At 35.4% G+C, this 20,920-nt stretch overlaps 1 protein-coding gene and 1 pseudogene across 1 annotated transcript; both read right to left on the reverse strand.

Annotated features, from left to right (window-relative positions):
• Window positions 1-696: 696 nt before the first annotated feature.
• LOC143632727 (heavy metal-associated isoprenylated plant protein 19-like) lies at window positions 697-1,262 on the reverse strand. The gene is made up of 3 exons (XM_077101161.1): window positions 1,227-1,262; window positions 1,062-1,143; window positions 697-980 (listed from the first exon to the last, which is right to left on the reverse strand). Exons 1-3 carry the CDS (start codon window positions 1,260-1,262, stop codon window positions 697-699), a joined length of 402 nt encoding a protein of 133 aa, XP_076957276.1.
• A 10,104-nt stretch (window positions 1,263-11,366) lies between these two features.
• Window positions 11,367-17,193, reverse strand: LOC143632741 (SUPPRESSOR OF GAMMA RESPONSE 1-like; annotated as a pseudogene).
• Between the last annotated feature and the right edge of the window lie 3,727 nt (window positions 17,194-20,920).

Genomic DNA, 20,920 nt, shown 5'->3' on the forward strand with positions numbered 1-20,920 from the left:
CAACCAGTTTCAAGTTTTAAACCAGACCAAGGTGGCTTGTGTATTTATGTTTGGTTTATGAATCTATCTAGTTGATTTTATAAAATTCCTTTTCATGATATTTTTTATATAAAAATAGTGTTTTTAATAGATCTATACATGAGTAACTACAGTTATGTTAATTATTAAAAATGCTGTAAGTAAATTAAGTAAAAAAAATTACAGACATCTATTAACGCAAGTCATTAAAATTTTAACTGGTGAAAACCATTAAAGTTTTAAATGTTGCAACGTTTCTATGTTATTATCACTTTTATTACTGTTCTCTGTTATTATTGTTGAACCCTGCTCTCGTCTCTACGCACGTAGTAAACCGAGCTGTATGCGCTTGACTCGATCAACCAAGGCTAAACGCAAGCCCGCCTCCAAGAATCTACATGATGGATGACTTTTGAATTCTTAGCATTGGTTCCAGTTGTAGTAGTTGAACTAATCCATTTTCAGTTGGTTCGCTTGTACCTAGGATCTCCCATCTAAGAGGCATGTGGTCTCTTTCAAATGGGCTAGTCCAATAAAACTAAACTACACCATTGTCTAGGTTTATACAAGTTGACGGTTTTCAGTTTTCAATTCGTTTGTTTAAATAAGAATCTAAGAATTGCTGCTAATTGGTAGCTAAGAAATCGGGACTGGTGTTTCTTTGAAAAATAAGGTAGTCTACATTATTAAACAAGCATTAGGATTCTCGTCGCTAAATATCGTATACAATGTACTCTCACGCAAATAGTCATACATCAAAGGATTCGGGGCAGGCTGCAAGAACTCATCCCCAACTTCTCCTTCCTCATTTTCTACATCATCTGGCATGTCATATTCACACGACAAAAGCATTTCCACTCTCTTTCCCGTCTTCTTCAGTTTTTTTAGCACCTTCTCAGGACGTATACGGCCCATTACCACAACATGATGTCTTGTCATATCTGTCATAAACTTTTCAACCCCTTCAAATCAAAATGGTTGATCAGTTTCATGATGTTGATCAAAATTCAAAAGTCACCTCATCTATACAAATATATTGATACCTTTTATTTTTGAAATTGTTTCCCCGACGACCCTTTCACATTCGTCGCAATACAATGAGATGTTGAATTCTGCTACAACCACCTAACTTTTCGTTATAGAAAAAAGAAATCAGTGTAGGATTATTGTAGAGAATAAAATTTAGGTAGTTGCTTGTGGCAGCTTACTTTATCTTGGTTGTTCTTATACCACTTCCAACACATGGCAATATAGTTCTCATAGCACCTACATATTCCCTTTTGTTTATTCCTGTACATAAAGGTATTGATATGATATATGCTAGTCTAGTCACTCATGAAAGGCAATGAGGCATAGTGTATTGTGGTCTTCAGGATCCCAAATGTCCTGGATTCGAATCATGTGAGAAGTAAAAGAAATTCGTCTTTAATAAAAATAAAAGAAAAACGTTGGCATCCTTAGTCGCCACGTCTACGGGCTGTCCAAATTAGAGTAAAAGCTTCATATTTTTTGTGTGATTTGTGAATCAACATATTTTCGAGCCTAAAACAGAAAGGATAGATTCACATATTCCATCTCCATCGTGAAATGCCGGAGATATATTTTTCAACGTGTTTTTAATTTGTTTAATTGCTTGATATAAAAGAAAATCTCTGTTTTTAAAATTTTTTTTGTATTATAGTTTTACATATATTTATTTATTAAAAATTTAACCATCTACTTACGCATGTGTAGGTTATTTAACATAGACATGACTTACATATGTGTAGGCTATATACATAGAAAAAAACATTTATATATAATTTTTTAATGGGAAATTGGAAATAAATAATCCCATCTTTTGTATATTTGCCGATAATAATCTCACCTTTAAAAATCACTAGCAACGGTCCCACCTTTCAATTATTTTTGTCTCACTGATCTTCCGTTATAAATACTTAACGTCGTTATGTTTTTTCCCTAGTTTCAAACCGATGTTTTAGGGCTTTTGATCGAAAGAATGATATCAGTCGATTGATGTAAAACTTATCTTGAAAACGGTGAGTCAAATGACTTGATTTTTGTTAATTGGAAATTCAAGCACCCGAATTAAAACATTGTTTTGTCGTTTGGATCATCATTTCGAGATAAGTTTTACATCGGTCGACTCGTATCCTTCTTCTGATAAAAAGCCCTAAAACATCGATTTGAAACTAGGAAAAAACTTAACGATGTTAAGCATTTTTTAACGAAGGACAATTGTGACAAAAATAGTTGAAAGGTGGGACCATTGGTAGTTATTTTTAAAGATGTGATTATTATCGGCCAATACACAAAAGGTGGGATTACTTGTTTCTAATTTACCTTTTTTAATCTTAGAGGAGACGAATAAATATTATATTTCTATAAATATTCTTCTTTTTTTAATATTGCCCCACATATATTAGGTCAGACTCACTCGTGTCAATGATAATGATAATCTAAGGTGCATTAATTCGTTGCAATTTAATTGAATTGGAATATAAATTATATTCGTTGCATGCTTTGTTCGCAAAATTTGTCAGAACAAATCAGAATCGAATTCCCCATACAAATAGAGGCGCCTATCATGTAATCATTTAGATGGAATCATACACTTACCATTAAACCACTCTTTAAAGGTTGCATGTAATCTTTTAATTGTCACAAAATCATCAAAATTATGTGGATTAATGTAAGGGACAATGTAGGCATCATAATGATATAATGAAGGAACAACAAAAACAAGTCATGACTTACTTGAGTAATCAAAAAAATGTGATGAAACGATTGATGAACCAAAACTTGTATTTCTTTGTTCTTGTTTGTATTATTATTATTATGATGATGGATGATAAAAGAATTCAATGTAAATATGGAACTTGAAATGAAGCCAAACGTTGTAGGGTTATTTGTACATTACTATGTTCGGAAATGCAACGTTTGTGGTATATATTCTCCCTCGTTTATCGAGGAAGACTTGAAAAGAAAACATGAAATAGTGGTTGTTATTTACCTCAAGTGTCATGTATCAACAAATTTCTATTATGGGGGGAATGGCTAAGAAAACTAGAGAAGAAAGTATATTTTTTTAAAAGTAAACTCTCATTTTCGTTTTTTTGTTTGTTCAAATTTGATATATCAGACAAAAAGTTTGAATTTTGAGATTTGGAAATTTGTAACGAAAATGAAACTCTAAAAACAAAAATAGAAAATTTTAAACTTTGCAACTGAAATATCATATTTGAACAAACCATACAACAGAAAACTGCACTTTACTCATTTTTCTAATGAAAAACTAGCATATCTTTCACTCATGATTGTCTTAAGATCTATTGCTATTTTTGTGAGATAATTGAGGTATACATTCATGCTTCTTAACTCTATGTAAGCGTCACATCACCTACTTTACTTAATTAATAATTTCACTTCACCTCATCATAAGAAAATTGTTTAACCCACATTACCTCTCTTTATTTAATGTAAAATTGATACTTAAATTATTGTGTGTATGCGTAGAGGATTTTAAAGTCTGTTAATGTTTTAATCCACCTTCTTTTTAAGGCATCTTAACCCATAAAAGGAGTGGTATATGTTGGGTTATGAAGGCCTTTGGGCCGGTTTTATTAGGAAGCCCGGTTTTGGTTTCTAATTATGTTTAACCCTAATCTTGTTTATTATATATATATATATATCCCATCATGTAGTAATCGTGGTTCTGAGCTAGTAAGAAAACCTAGTTGCAGCCCGTAGACGTAGGGCCCCTCGCGGGGACCGAACCACGTTAAATTCTTGTGTCGTTTATATTTTCATTTATGTGTGTTTATCATTGTGCATACGTGTGTTGTTTCGCTTCCGTGCGCCGCTTTGTTCCTAACAAGTGGTATCAGAGCTTAAGCTCGTTGAACACACGAGATTACACGGGAAACAATTCATAGTCTTCTTTTGGTTTATTCTGGTTCGAAGATTGGCATCGCAGGGTTGATCTCTGGTTCGTGACTGTCATCGCAGGATTGATCTCTGGTTCGTGACTGTTCAAGATTGGCGGCTGAATTATGGTTTCGATTTGGATCTGGTTAGAGATTCGGTTTCGTGTTCCCTTCGCCGGGATTTCTTGATTTTTGTTTTTCGATCATGGGTCTGGGTCCAGATCGAACTCATAAGGTAAAATTTGGTTCAATTCGCCGGCAAAAAGAAAATAAAAAAAAACGTCATGGTCGAGGTTGTCCGGCAGGTTTTGATTGCGGGCATCGTGATCAGGTTTGGCCGGGTTCTTGGTTGACAACGGGTTCTGTGGTCGGGCGTTTGGTTTGCCAAAATTATTGTGAGCTCAATGGATTGTTTGGCCGGATTCTGTTTGTCAGATTGTTGATTGGAATTGTTGGCCGGAAAAGCACGACGACAGGGATGCAATGATGATCTAGAATATGGTAACTTTAAATTTTTAAAACCTAAAATAAAATAATACAGAGGGGTGGGGTGGCTGTATACTCTTCTATGTGGGCTGGACATTTTGCCTGGCATCTTGGGCCAACTAAGCAAGTGGAGTTGGGTTAGTGTTTTGCTAATTCAACGGTGTAATGTTGGGCTCGTTTCAGCAGTTTCAAGTTCAAGAGTTTGCTGGACCATTTTGTTTGTTTTTTTGGGTTTTGTTATTTGAAGTTCAGGTGTTGACGGTTTATTATCAATCATAAATGGGGAACCGGGTTATGCGAAAAATCGGCGTTTCGGGTTAATATTTGTCTGCAGAAGATTGTCCGAGGTAAGTATTTACAGTATATTTAGAGTTACTTGATTTATTGGTTATTGCAGGAGCGAATAGGTTTAATTTGATAGTGTTCGGTAGAACAAACCGTCAAGTTTAGGCCTGTGCAATTGCTGTGTCTGTTCATTGTTTCTGATATGATCGGAAAGTTCAACGATTTGGATTTTGGTTGATTGGTTTGTCAAAGAGAATTTGAATATGGTATTGATATGGAATAAATCTGGAGAAAATGGAACCGGCGGGTGTGCTGGTGACGACATAAGTGAAAAAAAATAGTGACAAGTCATGTGATTTATTGCTCGTTTGGATGTTCTTTGGTTAGGGTTTGCGTTAACTGATCGTGTGTACGGTCATAGAACCCCTGGTATCGCTTGCTTTCCATGATTTCTACTGTTGTTATAACTGTTTGTCTTTTAGTTGGTCTGGAACTGTGATCGTTACTTTTTGTTCATTTGGAACTGTGAAGTTTTTATCTTGTTCGGTGGTGATCAGTGGTACAACATTTGAGATGACCTGGATCTTGTGCTGGGAGAAGACATTTGCCAGGGAAGTAAAATTGGGGATTCATATTATGGAGTGTTGGTTTGGCATGGTTGGGATAACAGGGACAGTGGGAGCTGAGCATAGTTGATTTGTGGGGCTGCATGAAGGTGTGGACAATTTTTAGAGTCGATGTCCAAAGATATTTAAATTCCGCTTCTGGGAATGTGTCTGGGTTTGATGCATTGGGAACTTAGTGGAAGGCAGTGGAGACTCTTGGTTCGAGATTCTGGTATACTTCATTTCATGTTTCCCACTGTTGTGAAGTATTGGTGAATCTTATGATTGAAGACTTTGGGAAGGTACAGGTTTATGTATCGCCGGAAGGAGTGAACCAACTTCCGTGTGGTAAAGTCTTGGCTCGCTAAATCATGTAGAGCTAAGTGGATTCATTTTACAAGCATGAATCCTGGAGCCACAGGGATGTCAGCTTGAGCATATTCGGAGGTTTAAATCTAGACGGGGATTTTGTAACAGTGGGAGCACGGGTGGTGTTCCAGCACAATTAAAATGTGGCGTTGGGTTTTGAGGCCGGGATTCCGAATGGTAAAATCTCTCTTGGGTGCTTGTAGTTTTTTGGAGAGTGTTATTTCCTCTAGAAATCTCTGGAGCCGGTAGAGCAAAGCAGTGGGAGCCGGTTGAGATTGAGAATGAGTAATTGGCAGGTTTTGTCATGATTGGGTCTGTTATGACTGGATTGAAGCTCTCGAGTTTCAATGAGCCTTTCGGGAAACTGATGCAAGGGCTGCTGCAACTAGGTGGATTGGTGGAAATCTTAGCTTGTTCCTAGGGAACTGGAGGCTTGCAGAACTTTTGTTGTTGAAGTTTTAGCTTGTTCTTGAAATTGGAGGCTTGGTAGATTTCTGTTACTGAAGATTACTGACGTTATTGGATGATTGGGATTATTATTTGCTTGGATGGCGGGCTGGAGTTTATCGCAATGCCTTCAAGTGGGAGATTTGTTGGGTTATGAAGGCCTTTGGGCCGGTTTTATTAGGAAGCCCGGTTTTGGTTCCTAATTATGTTTAACCCTAATCTTGTTTAATATATATATATATATATATATATCCCATCATGTAATTGTAATCGTGGTTCTGAGCTAATAAGAAAACCTAGTTGCAGCCGTGGACATAGGTCCCCTCGCGGGGACCGAACCATGTTAAATTCTTGTGTCGTTTATATTTTCATTTATGTGTGTTTATCATTGTGCATACGTGTGTTGTTTCGCTTCTGTGCGCCGCTTTGTTCCTAACGGTATATGCCGTTTGTTAATCCTTATCAACTCAGTTTAATGCCCTGCAGAGTATATCCCTAGACCTGAGAGTCTTGCACCAAACTATTTGGGACTTGCTAATTATGTAACACACGTTGAAAGCAAGAAAAACTAGATAGGCTACAATAGTGTTAGTGTAAACGAAAGACTAAGAGAGGGCTTTTCTTTTTATTTTTCTTTATCATCTCAAATTTGTTATAAACATTATGCATAGCCCCTTAGGGCATCTCCAATCGTATGGAGAACTTTGAAATTCAAACTATTTACATCTCTCCTACTCATCCACAATCCCACTCAAACCTTCATTTTCTTCCCCCTTTTCTCTTTTTTCTTTAAGAGCTGTATTGAAAATTCAATACATTTCCCTCACTCTCTCTTCCACTTGGCTCATCTCTCCTCCACCTAGTCTCTCTCTCTCCTCCAAATAGGATAAGATATGGTTTGAAAATCTTTCATTGGAGATGCTCTTATGAAAATAAATAACAAAATCATACTAACAAACAAAAAAAACAAATCAACAACACATACCCGATAAAATTTCAGTTTTATAACATATAAAAAGAGTGATCGAAGAAAGTAAAAGTTACCACATCTTTAAGATAAAGAAATTGTTTCCAATATTTAAGTTCTACAAACCTTAAATGATCATATGATTAAGATTTTTCACTACTGTAAATAGGAGAACTCTCATTTAGCAACCCCCTAACAACTAACACACACCCTTTATAATCCAGCTCCTAAATCTGCATTACTATTCACTACTACAAGTACCCATGCGCTGCGACGGCTCATAAGTGCTATTGTTTGTCGTTAGCGGCTCATGACTCATTGCACTTTTTTAATTAGGTTTCGTATGGTGATATAGTACAATGCATGTGTTATATTAAAGAACTAGTTTGAGGGCCAGTGTATTACACATGTAATTGATGAAAATTTTGAACTTTAAACATTAAGTGAAATATAGTCAACAAAATGATCATATATTGTTAATACAATTACAATTTACATTAATATTACATAAATTATATGACTAAGATTACACAAATATGTTAAAAATAAGTAAAAACTCCCTGGTACACAAATGTTGTATTGGTAGGTATAAATTGTTTATCAAATATCAAAATTTTTAGTCTGTGTCTGCTAGGTCTGTTTATAACTCTTGATATAGCCACGTTAGTTGTCCATGTGACAAATAAGGTTCTTCTACATACCAACCCTAGATAAATGATAATATATCCATGAAACTAACCAAAAAAATATTCATACACATAAAATATCGTACCTTTTAATCCATTAATGGTGATGCCATTGGAGATCATCTGCTCATGTTTATCCAAAAAAAACATGATTATCCCAAAAACCAGATTACCTGAACTTTGATGATATAAATCATTCTTAGAATCTTTAAAATTTGAAATTGATTTATTATGATAAATTTCTTGTCACTAATATTCTATGTACGACAAATTTTTAATTAATTTTATATTTACAATTAGCATTTGTATAATTAAGCAACATATAAAACCGGAAATTAAAATATAATAAAAGGATTTATTTCATTTCATATTAATGTAATTGCCAGGAAAATAACAAAAAAACCATGCTCAAATAACAATGATATTATGAGTTTATAGAATATCAGAAGATCTAAAGTTGCATAAAGTAAATTAAAAAAGAAAAAGATTTAAATACTAATCCTGCGTTATTAGTTAATATTATGGTAAGTTGTTGAAATAATTTATATATACATATATATATATATATATATATATATATATATATATATATATAGGCAAAGTATAGAATAAAAACTCACTTGAGTTGTGAAAACCCGTGAAAACCCTATGTAACATCGTTTTTTTTTTGTTACATGTAATATATGTTGTTATATTTAATACAAAACATCAAAAACATAAAAAAAATGTTTTGCTATTTTTTATATTTTTTTACTAATTTTTATATATGTTTTCAGGAGAGAGAAAGTATAAATTAACTTTCATATTTTTTATTAACTTTAATTGTGGACCACAAGATTTAATCTTTAATTAAAAACATGTTGTTGAGAATGAGTTTCTAGAGTTTTCACAACTCAAGTGGGTTTTTATTCTAACATAACCTTATATATATATATATATATATATATATATATATATATATATATATATATATATATATATATATATAGGATTATGTTCATTTCAGAAGTGATTCTTATAGCGAAAAGTATAAGAAGTGATCTCGACCATTAGATTATTAATCAATGGTTGAAACATTATTACATTTATTGTAATTAATAAAATTTGAAAGACATTAAAATAAATATGAAAATGTTAGTTTTGGTAGAATAAAATAATTAATTATTTAATTTATCTCATCTATCTCTAAATAAAAGCTCAAATCATAAATATCCAAAAGTTATGATTTGTAAGTTACAATTTATTTATTTCATTATATGTTAGTGTAAGATCTAACTTTGTTCTTTTTCACCAATAAGCAATTTTTAATTTATAAGATTTAAGCAAAATAGTATGTTCATCATTGATTACTCTTTTGAAAAAAATAATAATAAATTGAATATTTATAAGATGGAAAAAAATGTGTACGAAGAATTGAAAATGCGTAGGAAAAAAATATAAGATGTATATGAGAAAATTAAAGATATGTAGGAAAAATTTGAAGATATGTAGGAAGAAATTAAATGTGCGTAGGAAAAATATTGAAAATGTGTAGGACAAAAAAGAAGTGTATGACGAATGTAGATGTGTAGGAAAAAAAATAGGTTGTGTATGAGAAAATTAAATATGTGTAGGAAAAAAATTAAGATGTGCATGAGAAAATTAATGTTGTGTAGGAAGAAATTGAATATGCGTAGGAAACAATTGAAGATAATGTAGTTGTGTAGGAAAAAATATGTTGTGTATGAGAAAATAAAATGTGTCTAGGAAAAAAATTAAGATGTATATGAGAAAATTAATGATGTGTAGGAAGAAACTAAATATGCGTAGGAAACAATTGAAGATGTGTAGGACGAAAAGCATAGGTACGAAGAAATTGAAAATGTGTAGGAAAAAAAATTAAGACGTGTATGAAAAAATTAAAGATATGTATGAAAATTTTGAAGAGGTGTAGGAAAAAATTATAGTTGTGTAGGGTGAACTCAATAGATTGGGTAAAAAAAATAAATTTATTGTATTATAGATTTATTAATTTTTTAAATCTTTTAGTTATTGACATTTGATTAATATATCAGTTAGAAATGTAACTCATGTGGTTTAATTATATATATATTAATTAGAGAGAGAATACATTTATATTACTTTAATACCCTTTTCATATATTTTTAATGATGGAAGATTAAAATTAGATAAGTGGCCCAGATTAACTTCTCGTACTTCTCACTGTAACTTGACTTCTCTCAAGATCCATCCTATATATATATATATATATATATATATATATATATATATATATATATATATATAATATTTAAATTAACAACTTATAAAAAAAAAGAAGCAAAGATTTCGGATTTATGGAAGCATGGTAAATGACCTTTAACCAAATTAACTATTTTTTTTCAAATTAATGTGAAAATGGAATATACTTGAAATGTAATGAGGAGCATGATTAAGTTACAAATAATAAAAAAAATAATAAATATTTCTATTAAGTTACATTATAATTAAAGTGTGAATCTTAATGATTTTTTTATAAAATATTTTAATAATAAATCTTATAACTGTTTTTTTAGTATAACTTTATTATTTTGAATATAAGCCATAACAAACAGTTTAATTATGTACTAACTAACATGTAACACTCACATAACCCCAATTCGTTATATTTGTATAAAAATAAAATTAATAAACTAATATAATATTGAAATTATGTAAATAACTAATGAAAACAATATTCTATGTTTCAATATCCTAAATGATTTTTGGAAAGCAAAAATAGTAGAATGAGATTGAAATAATTTTTTGGTTTAAAATTTTAAATGCTTTGAATTAAGTAATTTGTCTTATAAGACATATTAAATAAAATATATCTAAATGCACAAAAAAAGTATAAATCAAGTCACAAAATATATATTTCTGAAGTATTTTGGTTTGAGTTATGAAAGAAATTATTAAAAACTAAATATTGATCTTCTTATGCTAAAACCTGTATACTATACAAAAAAGTCATAGATATATAAATGATAGATAGTAAATCGTTACACATGCATTATAATTAATAGCACAAGTGCCCGCGCGTTGCTGCGGGTTCATGCAAATTATCTTCTCGTATTAGTTTGCATGTGGCATGTAACGGGTTATCAGTGCGAGTGCGTTGCCGCATGTGCATATGGTTTGACAGCCCGCGCAACACGGCGGGTATGTATTTTTCAAACTAATTTGCAAAGTTAAGGTCAAAACAAAAGTTACATTAAATTACATAATTTTTCTTTTAACTTTATGTTCTTGCTAATAACAAGCATGAAATACCAGTTTTTTGTACATATCTGGAAAGAAACAATTAAAATGACTTTTTATTTATAGTCTAGACACTTGTATCCTACACCGGTGAATTTGATGGGAACTTTTGTACCAGCAGCTGAGACAAAAAATGAGTGTTTAAAATAGGTTTTATTTTTTATTTTTATTTTTTTACCAAGGATATACATAGTATGCTATATTATAAAAAATAGAACTATAAACATATATAAACAATTGCAAAATATATAATTATTGGTAAAGATAAATTACCATCTCAGTTCATCCAAATTTTGTTTCAGAACATGACATACAATAGTTTGCAAAAGAATGAATTGTAGATGTTAACCTCGAAGCAATAAAACTTTCCCTGTAATTCAAATTCCTGTAAAACATCACAACATCTCAAATCCATCATTTTACAAGTGATTTTATAAAAAGCTTAAGAAAACTTACAGGTTGGCTCATGAGGAAATTAGGTGGCGTATCAAATTCCATATTTGCAGGATCAAAAACTAAATCTTGACATGCTTCTAAATCCTTTAGATTTTCTAGCTCTAAATGAAGATAATATGCAAGAAGCAGTTTTCTGTTCGATTCTTGGTTTTCAAGACCTCTTTGAGGAGATTGACTCTATAGAAACTCGTCACACAAAAGAAGCCCTTCAACAAGTTATTGTGAATTTAATATATATTGTTACTCTTTATCCCACCATTTTGATTCTTCTCCACCTTGACTATATATTAGCTCCTGGTTTCTCATAAGCATGATTTTCATTAATCATACCATCTTGACGATCACCAAGTTTCCCGCCAAAAGTTTCAACTTCAGCATCATACACGGGCTACATCTCATGCTACCTTAAAAGTAGTAATAAGAATGTTTTGATGCAGTGTGTATTCAATTTTTGCAAAATCAATAATATACAAGATAAAATACCTGAATAGGATCTGCAAGAAGCTCAGCAGGCTGTTGTTCAAGACCCACCAAAATTGGGACCCGCCGTTCAGCACAAGGCGGTTCAATATCAGACTTAGAGGTGACATGGTCAACTTTTACAATAGGAAAGTCAAAGTCTTCAACAACAGTCTCTTCATCGTTTCCAATTGGTTTTGACCATGGTGGTTGTTGATAAAAGATTTTTGAAATCACGTACTTGCCTTCCTTCTCATGTTGTAATGCATAAAACAATTCGTTATTTTTCTGCTTTCCCACCTTTTACGAGGCTCAAATACAAAACCATAATTTTACACCACTGTTGGACCTCGTCTAACAACGGTTTTTGTTTAGCCTATTTTATGTCAACAAAAATGCCTAAAAGAATCGTGTTTCATTGTTCTATATTGCAAGCTTTAATTGCTCCGTGAAAGAAGTGAGATACACTTCCATCTTGTTGACCCCTAAAACAAAATGAAAGACTCATGTTACACAAAATGACAAAATGTATATTATCATATAGAAGAAAGCAAAATAAAAATAACTTGGTAGGTTTTGAGGATGAGTGTAACAGATTCCATCATCTTGTTCAACCCTTGGAATAAACTCACCGATAAACGGGTGTTGTTGGAAGCCACGTGCATCACTTGTGGCAAGTTAATCCCTCGGGGCATCCCCCGTTATGCTTGATTAACCTAAATGTAAGATCCCAAAAATTTAAAATGGCAATAAAGAATTTTATAATAATTTGAGAATATAAAATAGATATATTTACATCACTGTTACTTGATGTTTTTGGGGTCACATGCACCGGAAGCACTTCTAATATTTGTTGCAATTCGGTTGGTATCCACCAACCATGATGGTCTGCATTCTTTAGCATAAAATATTATTATACAAAAACTTAATGTAAAAAAGAATCCAAATTTAATAGGATTCATAAGTGGAAGACATTCAACATAATTAGATAAATTGTTGACAATGAGAAGGATTCTTGTAAATAAAAGTCAGAGGTCTCAATGTCTGTTACTGTGTCAAGAGGAAAACATGTAATTTGGATTGTAATAGAAATAAAATGAACCACTCTTTGGAATCCAATCAAGTTTTTTTATTTAATGGTATTTTATATGATACAAATGAAAGCTTATTAAATTACTGAATAAGTTAAAAAAAAAACAAAAACAAAACAGTGCACAAAAGCTTATTATTAAAATCTAGTAGGTCGCAAAGATTAAAGAAGCAAACCATAGAATTAGCAGAATCGAGTGGTAGCATGGAATTGGTTGTGACATTTGTCAATTTTCGAATTTTAAAATTTTGTCTTCGCTTTTATTACGCTGATGTAACCGAATCCTCTTAATTAATAAAATCGTGAATTTTTATTTATTATATTATGTTATTTACATTTAATGTATCTATCAAATGCATTTTAGCCCCTTCACCTTTGTGTTTACAACTTTTGATCACCAAGCCAAACCCGAGGACCAAATTGCAAATACCCAAACCATTTTCCCTCCCTTTCTCCCTTTCCCTGTCATCGCCGGCGACCCCCACCCCCTTTCCATATTTTTGATTCAATTGACCCGCAAAATCCGGAGTTTATGAATGCTTAACCTCCATGCCAGTCGTTCTTATGGAAATAACGAGTAATGGACAGCCAAGACGAATCAATTATAATCAAATTCTTTAACTCGATCCGCGGACTGAAATTCAACTTGTTAGCCTATAAATACTCGGTTATAATGCAATTAACTTGTACCTCACACTCTCTAACACCTTGCGAACCTAAGCCCCATCCTAATTGCAGCGTTGAAACAGTTTCTGAACTCGTTTGAGATCGAGTCATTGTCCGAAACTCTAGCTCGTGTTCTCCTTCAATTCTGCCTTGTAACATGTAATTGGTACATGGATTGTGATCGGAATTGAACACTTAATATAACCCCTTTCTCAATTTGATCGATAGAGATTGTATGATCTTTAATTTATGGGTTTATTGATTAGGGTTTATATGATTTAGGGGTTTACTGGAAACCCTTGTCAAGTATTTTCTGTTTCAACGTTATAAACAAGTTAAGACACTGGTCCAGTGGCCAGTGCACATTATGCCAACATAAAACCCGGCCAGGGGCGCAAGTTCGAACTCCCTGGTCTGGTTTTTATACTTTTATTTATTTTGTTTTATTTTCTTGTTTTATTAAAACCATATTAACTAGATTGATATTGGTATTAAAACCTCATATCGTTACACTCGTTTAACTGAACCGAACCCCAATAAATTTCTAAAATAATTTTTCAGGTACATACATACATACACACACACACACATATTTATATATTTATATACATAAACATATTTATATACATAATCATTATACTTTTTATACCTAAATAATAATAATAATAATAATAATAATAATAATAATAATAATAATAATAAATGTGTTACCTATCTTTCTAAATGAAACCTCGTTAAATTATCATACAAAATGTCTTCATAGATAAGCCGGTAATTATATTTTAAATGTTTTTCTTTAATAATCAAATATGTCGTTTCATTCTTTTTCTAATAATTAATAAAATTTAATTACACTTTTATCAATATTTTATAAAATGTAACAAATACGTTAGCGACCCTGTAGGTCCCCCCGGGGGCATCGCCGATCGATACGAGATCCGCACGAGGTCTAGGAGTGCGGAATCCGCCTAGACTCGTTAATGGTGTACAAGACGAAGAACACAAACACATACACGAACAAATACAAGAACAAATACAAGAACGGGATAAACAAATCTGCAGATTCTTTATAATAATAATAAAACAAACACGTTACATACCGTAACATAAACAGAAACACGTCTGACCCGAGGTGAGCTCTACCTCGGGTCGTCTCTCACGACACTTCTGTAGGTTCCCCGGACGGATCTTACACGGGATATCGCTATCTACGCAGGTGCGGAATCCCTGTGTGGGTAGATACGAGCGTAGAATACGAATAACAAACACACGCGATACAAACGAACACGTTATGTATTATAACCTGAAACACGTCTATTACAGACTCTCGACACGTTCACTGAGCTACTGGATTACACGTGAACAAACAAAACGCTCACTGACCAACTAATCAACCCCTAAACAGTTAACCCGTAAACTGTTTAAATACACGACAACTTCGCCTCAGGCGAAGTTGTCTATAACTTCGCTCGTTGAACAAGTTCGCCTAGGCGAACTTGTCGACAACTTCGCTTGTTCAACAAGTTCGCCTAAGCGAACTTGTTGACAACTTCGCTTACATACAAAATCATAAACTTAAACATAATTACATTACAGACTCGATTACAAACGCTAGACTATGAACTACTGACATCTATGTACCAACAGACTCCCCCTTGGCAGTAGCTTCATATCTTGATCTTCAAAGCTTGTGTCTTGTAATCTTTCGTCTTCTCTCATCATCTCTTCAAGCATGCACTCCCTGCCTAACACATACAGAAACCAACTTCTGGTACTTCTTAGCTTCCTCTTTCCAAGCAGGAATGTAGAAAATCTTCTTAGCGTGTAGTACCTGCAAGTCAGCTTGAGACAGATTGACCAAGTGCATAGGATCATACACTCTCATGATCTCTTGCTCATCTTCATCCTCCATGACCGCTTCAGCAGTTTCACAATCCACGTACCACCACTTCAAGTCTTTCAAGACGTTCTTGGGCATCACCTTCATCGGCACTTCTTTTAAATGACGGACTGGTTTATACTTCATAACCATCCATGGTTTGCCGTCTGCCCGCATCCCTCTTTCTTTGTCTTCTACTAACTTTCCTTTCTGAGGCTTCAGAAGTTCAAACTTTTTATCTTTAATGGCCTCCTTCCAAACAATTTTCCCAATTACTCTCGCCATGTTATCGTCACTTCTGTTTATCAGCGCCAGTCTCGCTAAGTCTTTCACCTCACACTCCGGTAAGGTATTCAGGGATCTCAACATCTTCTTGAAGTACTGAATGCCGTCGTAACGTTTGATCACAAATAGTTTTAACTCTTCATCGTACAACCAGCATATGATTCCCTTCTTCGATTCTGCATATCCCTTTATATTATACGACTTCTTGAACATCGTCGGTACTGCTGGCTTCTTTGTCTTTACAAACCACTGAGCGCAGCCTTCCTTCCATTTTGGCTGATCTTCCCACTCAGTGTTGTCAACTGCAGCATCTTCACATATAGTTGACTGTTCAACCACCGGGATCTCATGCTCTACATTTTCTTCAACAATTTCTCCTTCTTCTACCACATTCTCAACAACTATTTCTGCACCAATCTTTTCAATCTCATCGATTGGCAGAACATCATCTTCATTCATCAACTCATCATCCTCTGACATCTCGTCTATCTCTTTCAGTGCATCAATCATATCATCAACATCTTCAACATCATCATCACCAACCACAACCACATCATCACCAGCTGCAGACTCCCCCTCAGCTGTGGAAGCCCCAAGAGCTATAGTAGTTCTTGGCAACTCACCACCTGCACCTTCCGGTGCATTGGGATCATCGTCTCGGTCTTCACTTCTTTTGGTCCTCAGTTCATCTCCTCTACAGCTCATCTCCCCCTGAGATGCCAAGAACGCTTTCAAGGCATCTATGATTTTCCCGTGCTCAGCCAGGAGGGATGCCTGCAGTTGATTTGCTTCCACTAGGCTTTGTATAGTCTTGGACTGCTCAGCTACAATCCGCTCTAGTGAAGCTATCCGTTCCGAGTCAGAAGAGGGCGTGTCCGCAAGTGGTACCGTACCCGATAACCCTGCAGAAGTGGTGACCGTAGACTCGACAAATCGTGCTACTACCACCGATGGAGTACGCGTTTGAGGTGGTAGAGACACAATTGCTGGAGTTGACGTCTGGACGGCTGTGATCGGTGGAATGTCAGCCGATGATGTAGCCACTACGGGAACAACCGTAGCGCTTGTACTCGATACCTGCACAGAGGTTGGAACAAAGGACATACCAGACAAGGCAGGTGGAGCAAAACGTACCAACCGTGAAGTTTCTCCAGCTCCTACACCCATACCTGTCGTTTCCCTACGTGAACGCTTTCTTACCAGCTGCACAGCTTCTTCTTCATCATCTTCCTCGTCGTCGTCATCAATAATTCTCTTCTGTTTCCCAACCGTTCTCTCATGCGTCACCATCATCCGTCTAGCCTCTTCCATGACATCATCAAAGTCAGCATGTGGACCCGAGACTTGAATATTCTCATGTGGATCAACTCGGTCCATATCAAACAATCCTTGCCCGCCGAACATGGTGTCCAGATCAATCTCTGCAGCTGTCACAGCAGCAGATACATCAGGCGCAGCTGATACAACCTGGGGTGCTGCCGCCTGTTGTGGTCTTGGGTCTCTGAACTCGTCCCCTGCCGCAGGCACATACTCCGGGTTTATAAGATACCCAAAGAGTGGAGTATGCCTGGGACGCAGCTCAGGCTTGCTTCGTGCGCTAGACGTGCGACACTGTGCAAAGATACGTTTTGTCACACTTTCAACGTATCGTATAGGGCGTCGTTGAGGCAGCGTCGGAGCCACATGATTGAAAATCATCTGTAGAAATCGAGGATACATTGTAAACCGCTCACGCGCCACAGCCCTTCGTTGTCGATCGATCTCGTAAAAGATCATCTGGCTGAAAGAATATCTTTTATTATATGTCAATGCAGTCATAGCAGACTGCATTGTCGCACCCATTCCATCAGTTCCGGCCTTCCGTCCTGACATACATACGATCATGACGTGCATAAGGAAGCGCCACTGATCTAAGAGAAATCCCTTCCTCCGTTGAGTGTCCCCTAAGAGACCAGAATACCCCATCCTGAGGAACGCCCCATCACGGAATGGCGCAACAAACTCCGTTGGGTCATCCCTCGTCTCCTCACCAAACTGCAACGCCACCCGTATGTGTTCAGAGGAAAACTGAACAACTTGACCGTTTACGGTGGCTCGCATAACCGGGGGCTCAACCCGGCAATCATACTCTACCGTCTCCCAAAAGTCTTCAATATTCGGTAGGGAAATAGGCAGTGTAGTGGTTATAGCATGAAATATCCTTGAGCGCAGGAGAAAAGTAATTATCTCCCGATAGTCCTCCACGCCCTTTGCATCTGGGTCAAGTGTAATGAACTGGTTATGCGCCGGGAAGAACTGTCTATGATCATCACCGTCATCACCTGCACCTCCTGCACCTCCAACAGCAGCCATATCTGCACAAAACGAACCGAGTTAGATAAACGTTTAAGTTGTACACAAGTTCGCTTGATTACCAGTAGCGAAGTTGTGATCAAACCTGTATAGGCGAAGTTAAAGGTGAGGCGAAGTTGGGAACAACTTCGCTTCATCTTTAAGTTCGTCTAATTAATCTTAATTATAATGATCAGGGCGAAGTTAGTGATAACTTCGCCTCTTCACAACATCGCCTCAGGCGAAGATAAGGGTTAGGCGAAATTAAGCCTTAGGCGAAGTTGTGGATAACTTCGCCTCAGGCGAAATTAATCGTCAGGCGAAGTTGAGGATAACTTCGCCGAAACCCTAACTTCGCCTGAACTGAATCGGCGACTGTTAAGATTCTAACAGTCGGAATCCGATGTTTCGGCAAAGGTTTTGACGATGAAGAACTCAAAAACACTTGGTATTAAGGTTATGTGGACGAACAGTTTGTCCATGAACACGTAATACAAGCTTGTAAATCTCGGTTTTGAAAGGTCACCGGACCGAGGTCACGAAACCGTTCAAAACGACCTATGAAAAGCACCACTGTCTTTGGATATACGATTAATCGATAACACCCACCTCGAATCTATGAACGAAACTGAGAAAAAAGGATCGAGATCGGAAACGAAACAAGTTCGCCGGAAACCTATATATCTTCGCCGGAAATTTCGGATAAGTTCGCTTGAAAATCTGATGAACAGTTTGACTCTTAAAATCCTTTATATAGAGGCGGAGTTATACAGGCGAAGTTACGGATAACTTCGCCTAGGCGAAGTTATTCACAACTTCGCCTATTCAACAACATCGCCTAAAATTTTCAAATTTAACCCTTAAGATTTTAACAGTTGTCCTTTAAGAAATAAACGACATGATCTATTCTAAGTAACCAGATAAACAATCATAAAACTATCTAAGTACAAAAACTTAAAAATTTAAAGTATAAGGGATCAAATTTCAGTCTCGGTAGGGACTGCTATGTTTTAGAAAAGATCCGAACAGGAATCATACTAACTACGTGACTGTCACATAGATCCGTGTTTAGCTGTATTATGACATATAGAGACAGGTTGTAAGCAGGTATAACTTAAAGTGGTTTTCATCGTTTCTGTGATACGAGTTAGGTTCAATTAATCCTTAAAATTTAAGTGGGCAACAACTCAGAAATATTGATGCCTCCTATCTATCCTCAAAGCGTATTTGGCTTTCCCCAAGTCACCCCGAATTGACTTCGACCCATAGTGTCTGATTAACTTGTATGTACTCTCCTTCTGGTTCCCGTTCTTCTTCTTACTCTAAGATAGAGAAGTCTTGATTTTATGATCACTAATATGTTACAATAACTTCAAATATTTTGTTTTTTTTTTTTTTTTTTTTTTTTTTACAAACATACTTATAGACTTCGGAGTAATAAACAACTGCAAGTCCCGAATCTGGATCACTGCAATGTCTTGAAACGCTTTCTTCACGGGAATCAGAACACACATGGGCTCGTGTATGACTGGGTAATCGCTTTTCTGCCTATCATTCGAAAAGATATATATGAAGACACGCAAAACTCTTAAGGAGTTTCCACGTAAAATCAAGTAAAATTAGTTTGTATCACATCTACTTTTACGCACCATAAAAAGTTACCATGACATACAATGATTGTCCTAAAGCCTTTTAAGCCTAATAACTTCACTAGTTAAGCACACAAAGTTAGTATATCTATCATTTTCCATGGTTGGATCAATTTTCCGTTTAACATAGCAAAGGTACTTCATACGAAGTAGTAGACTTGAAAAGTAATTTCATTTCCCACTAAAAAATTTTTTTTTTACTTCAATCGCCCCGATCACGTCAAAGTCTTCATGTAAACGGCAATCCTGAAGATCCAATGGATCAACTGGACCGACCACATACAAGTATGTGTCCTTCTAACTAAGTATGACCGACTAATTTTCAGCAACAGAAAGAAAACTCATCATAACCGCCCCGGTCACTTTTAGTCATCTGGTTAATGGCGACCCTCATTCTCTACAAGTAGAAACGAGGACCAAAACATATCCGAGGATATGTCCATCAAATTGAGGTAACCGACTTATTTTAAGCAATAGTGACGTTTTTTTTTTAAATAAACACACAGAAAAAAAATGGTTACTCGGGATTGATCATCCCGTTCAGCTCAATTAGGTTTTGAAATCTGGATTTATCAAACGCTTTTGTAAATAAATCAGCGAAATTTTCTAGCGTATCGACCTTTTCGACCTTAATCAGTTTCTTCTCAGCACAATCCCGTATGAAATGATGACGAATGTCAATATGTTTAGTTTTACTATGTTTCACGGGATTGTTAATTACTGAGATGGCAGCTGTGTTATCAATTAAAATAGGAGTGAGTAAGAAATTCAGACCATAGTCGCGCAATTGTTGCTGAATCCACAAAACCTGAGAGCAGCAGTTGGATGCTGCCATATATTCAGCTTCGCACGTTGAGATTGCGACTGATGTCTGTTTCTTGCACTGCCAGGAAACTAATCTTCCCCCGAGAAACTGACATCCTCCTGTTGTCGACTTCCGACTCTGATTGCACCCTCCATAATCAGAATCCGTATAAGCAACCAGTTCCACGTCTCCTCCCTTCGGGTACCACAACCCTAGCTTCGGCTTGCCTTTG

Source organism: Bidens hawaiensis, unplaced genomic scaffold, assembly GCF_021521415.1.
Source record: "Bidens hawaiensis isolate Kalapana, Puna unplaced genomic scaffold, B.hawaiensis_p1.1 tig00006521_1, whole genome shotgun sequence".
Lineage (NCBI taxonomy): Eukaryota > Viridiplantae > Streptophyta > Magnoliopsida > Asterales > Asteraceae > Bidens > Bidens hawaiensis.

Coding starts and splice junctions, on each gene's coding strand:
- LOC143632727 (XM_077101161.1), bottom strand. CDS start 1,262: ATGTGTTGGAAGTGGTATAAGAACAACCAAGATAAA. Junction 1,144..1,226: donor ATAAGAACAACCAAGATAAA/GTAAGCTGCCAC, acceptor ACGAAAAGTTAG/GTGGTTGTAGCAGAATTCAA. Junction 981..1,061: donor AACAATTTCAAAAATAAAAG/GTATCAATATAT, acceptor TTTGATTTGAAG/GGGTTGAAAAGTTTATGACA.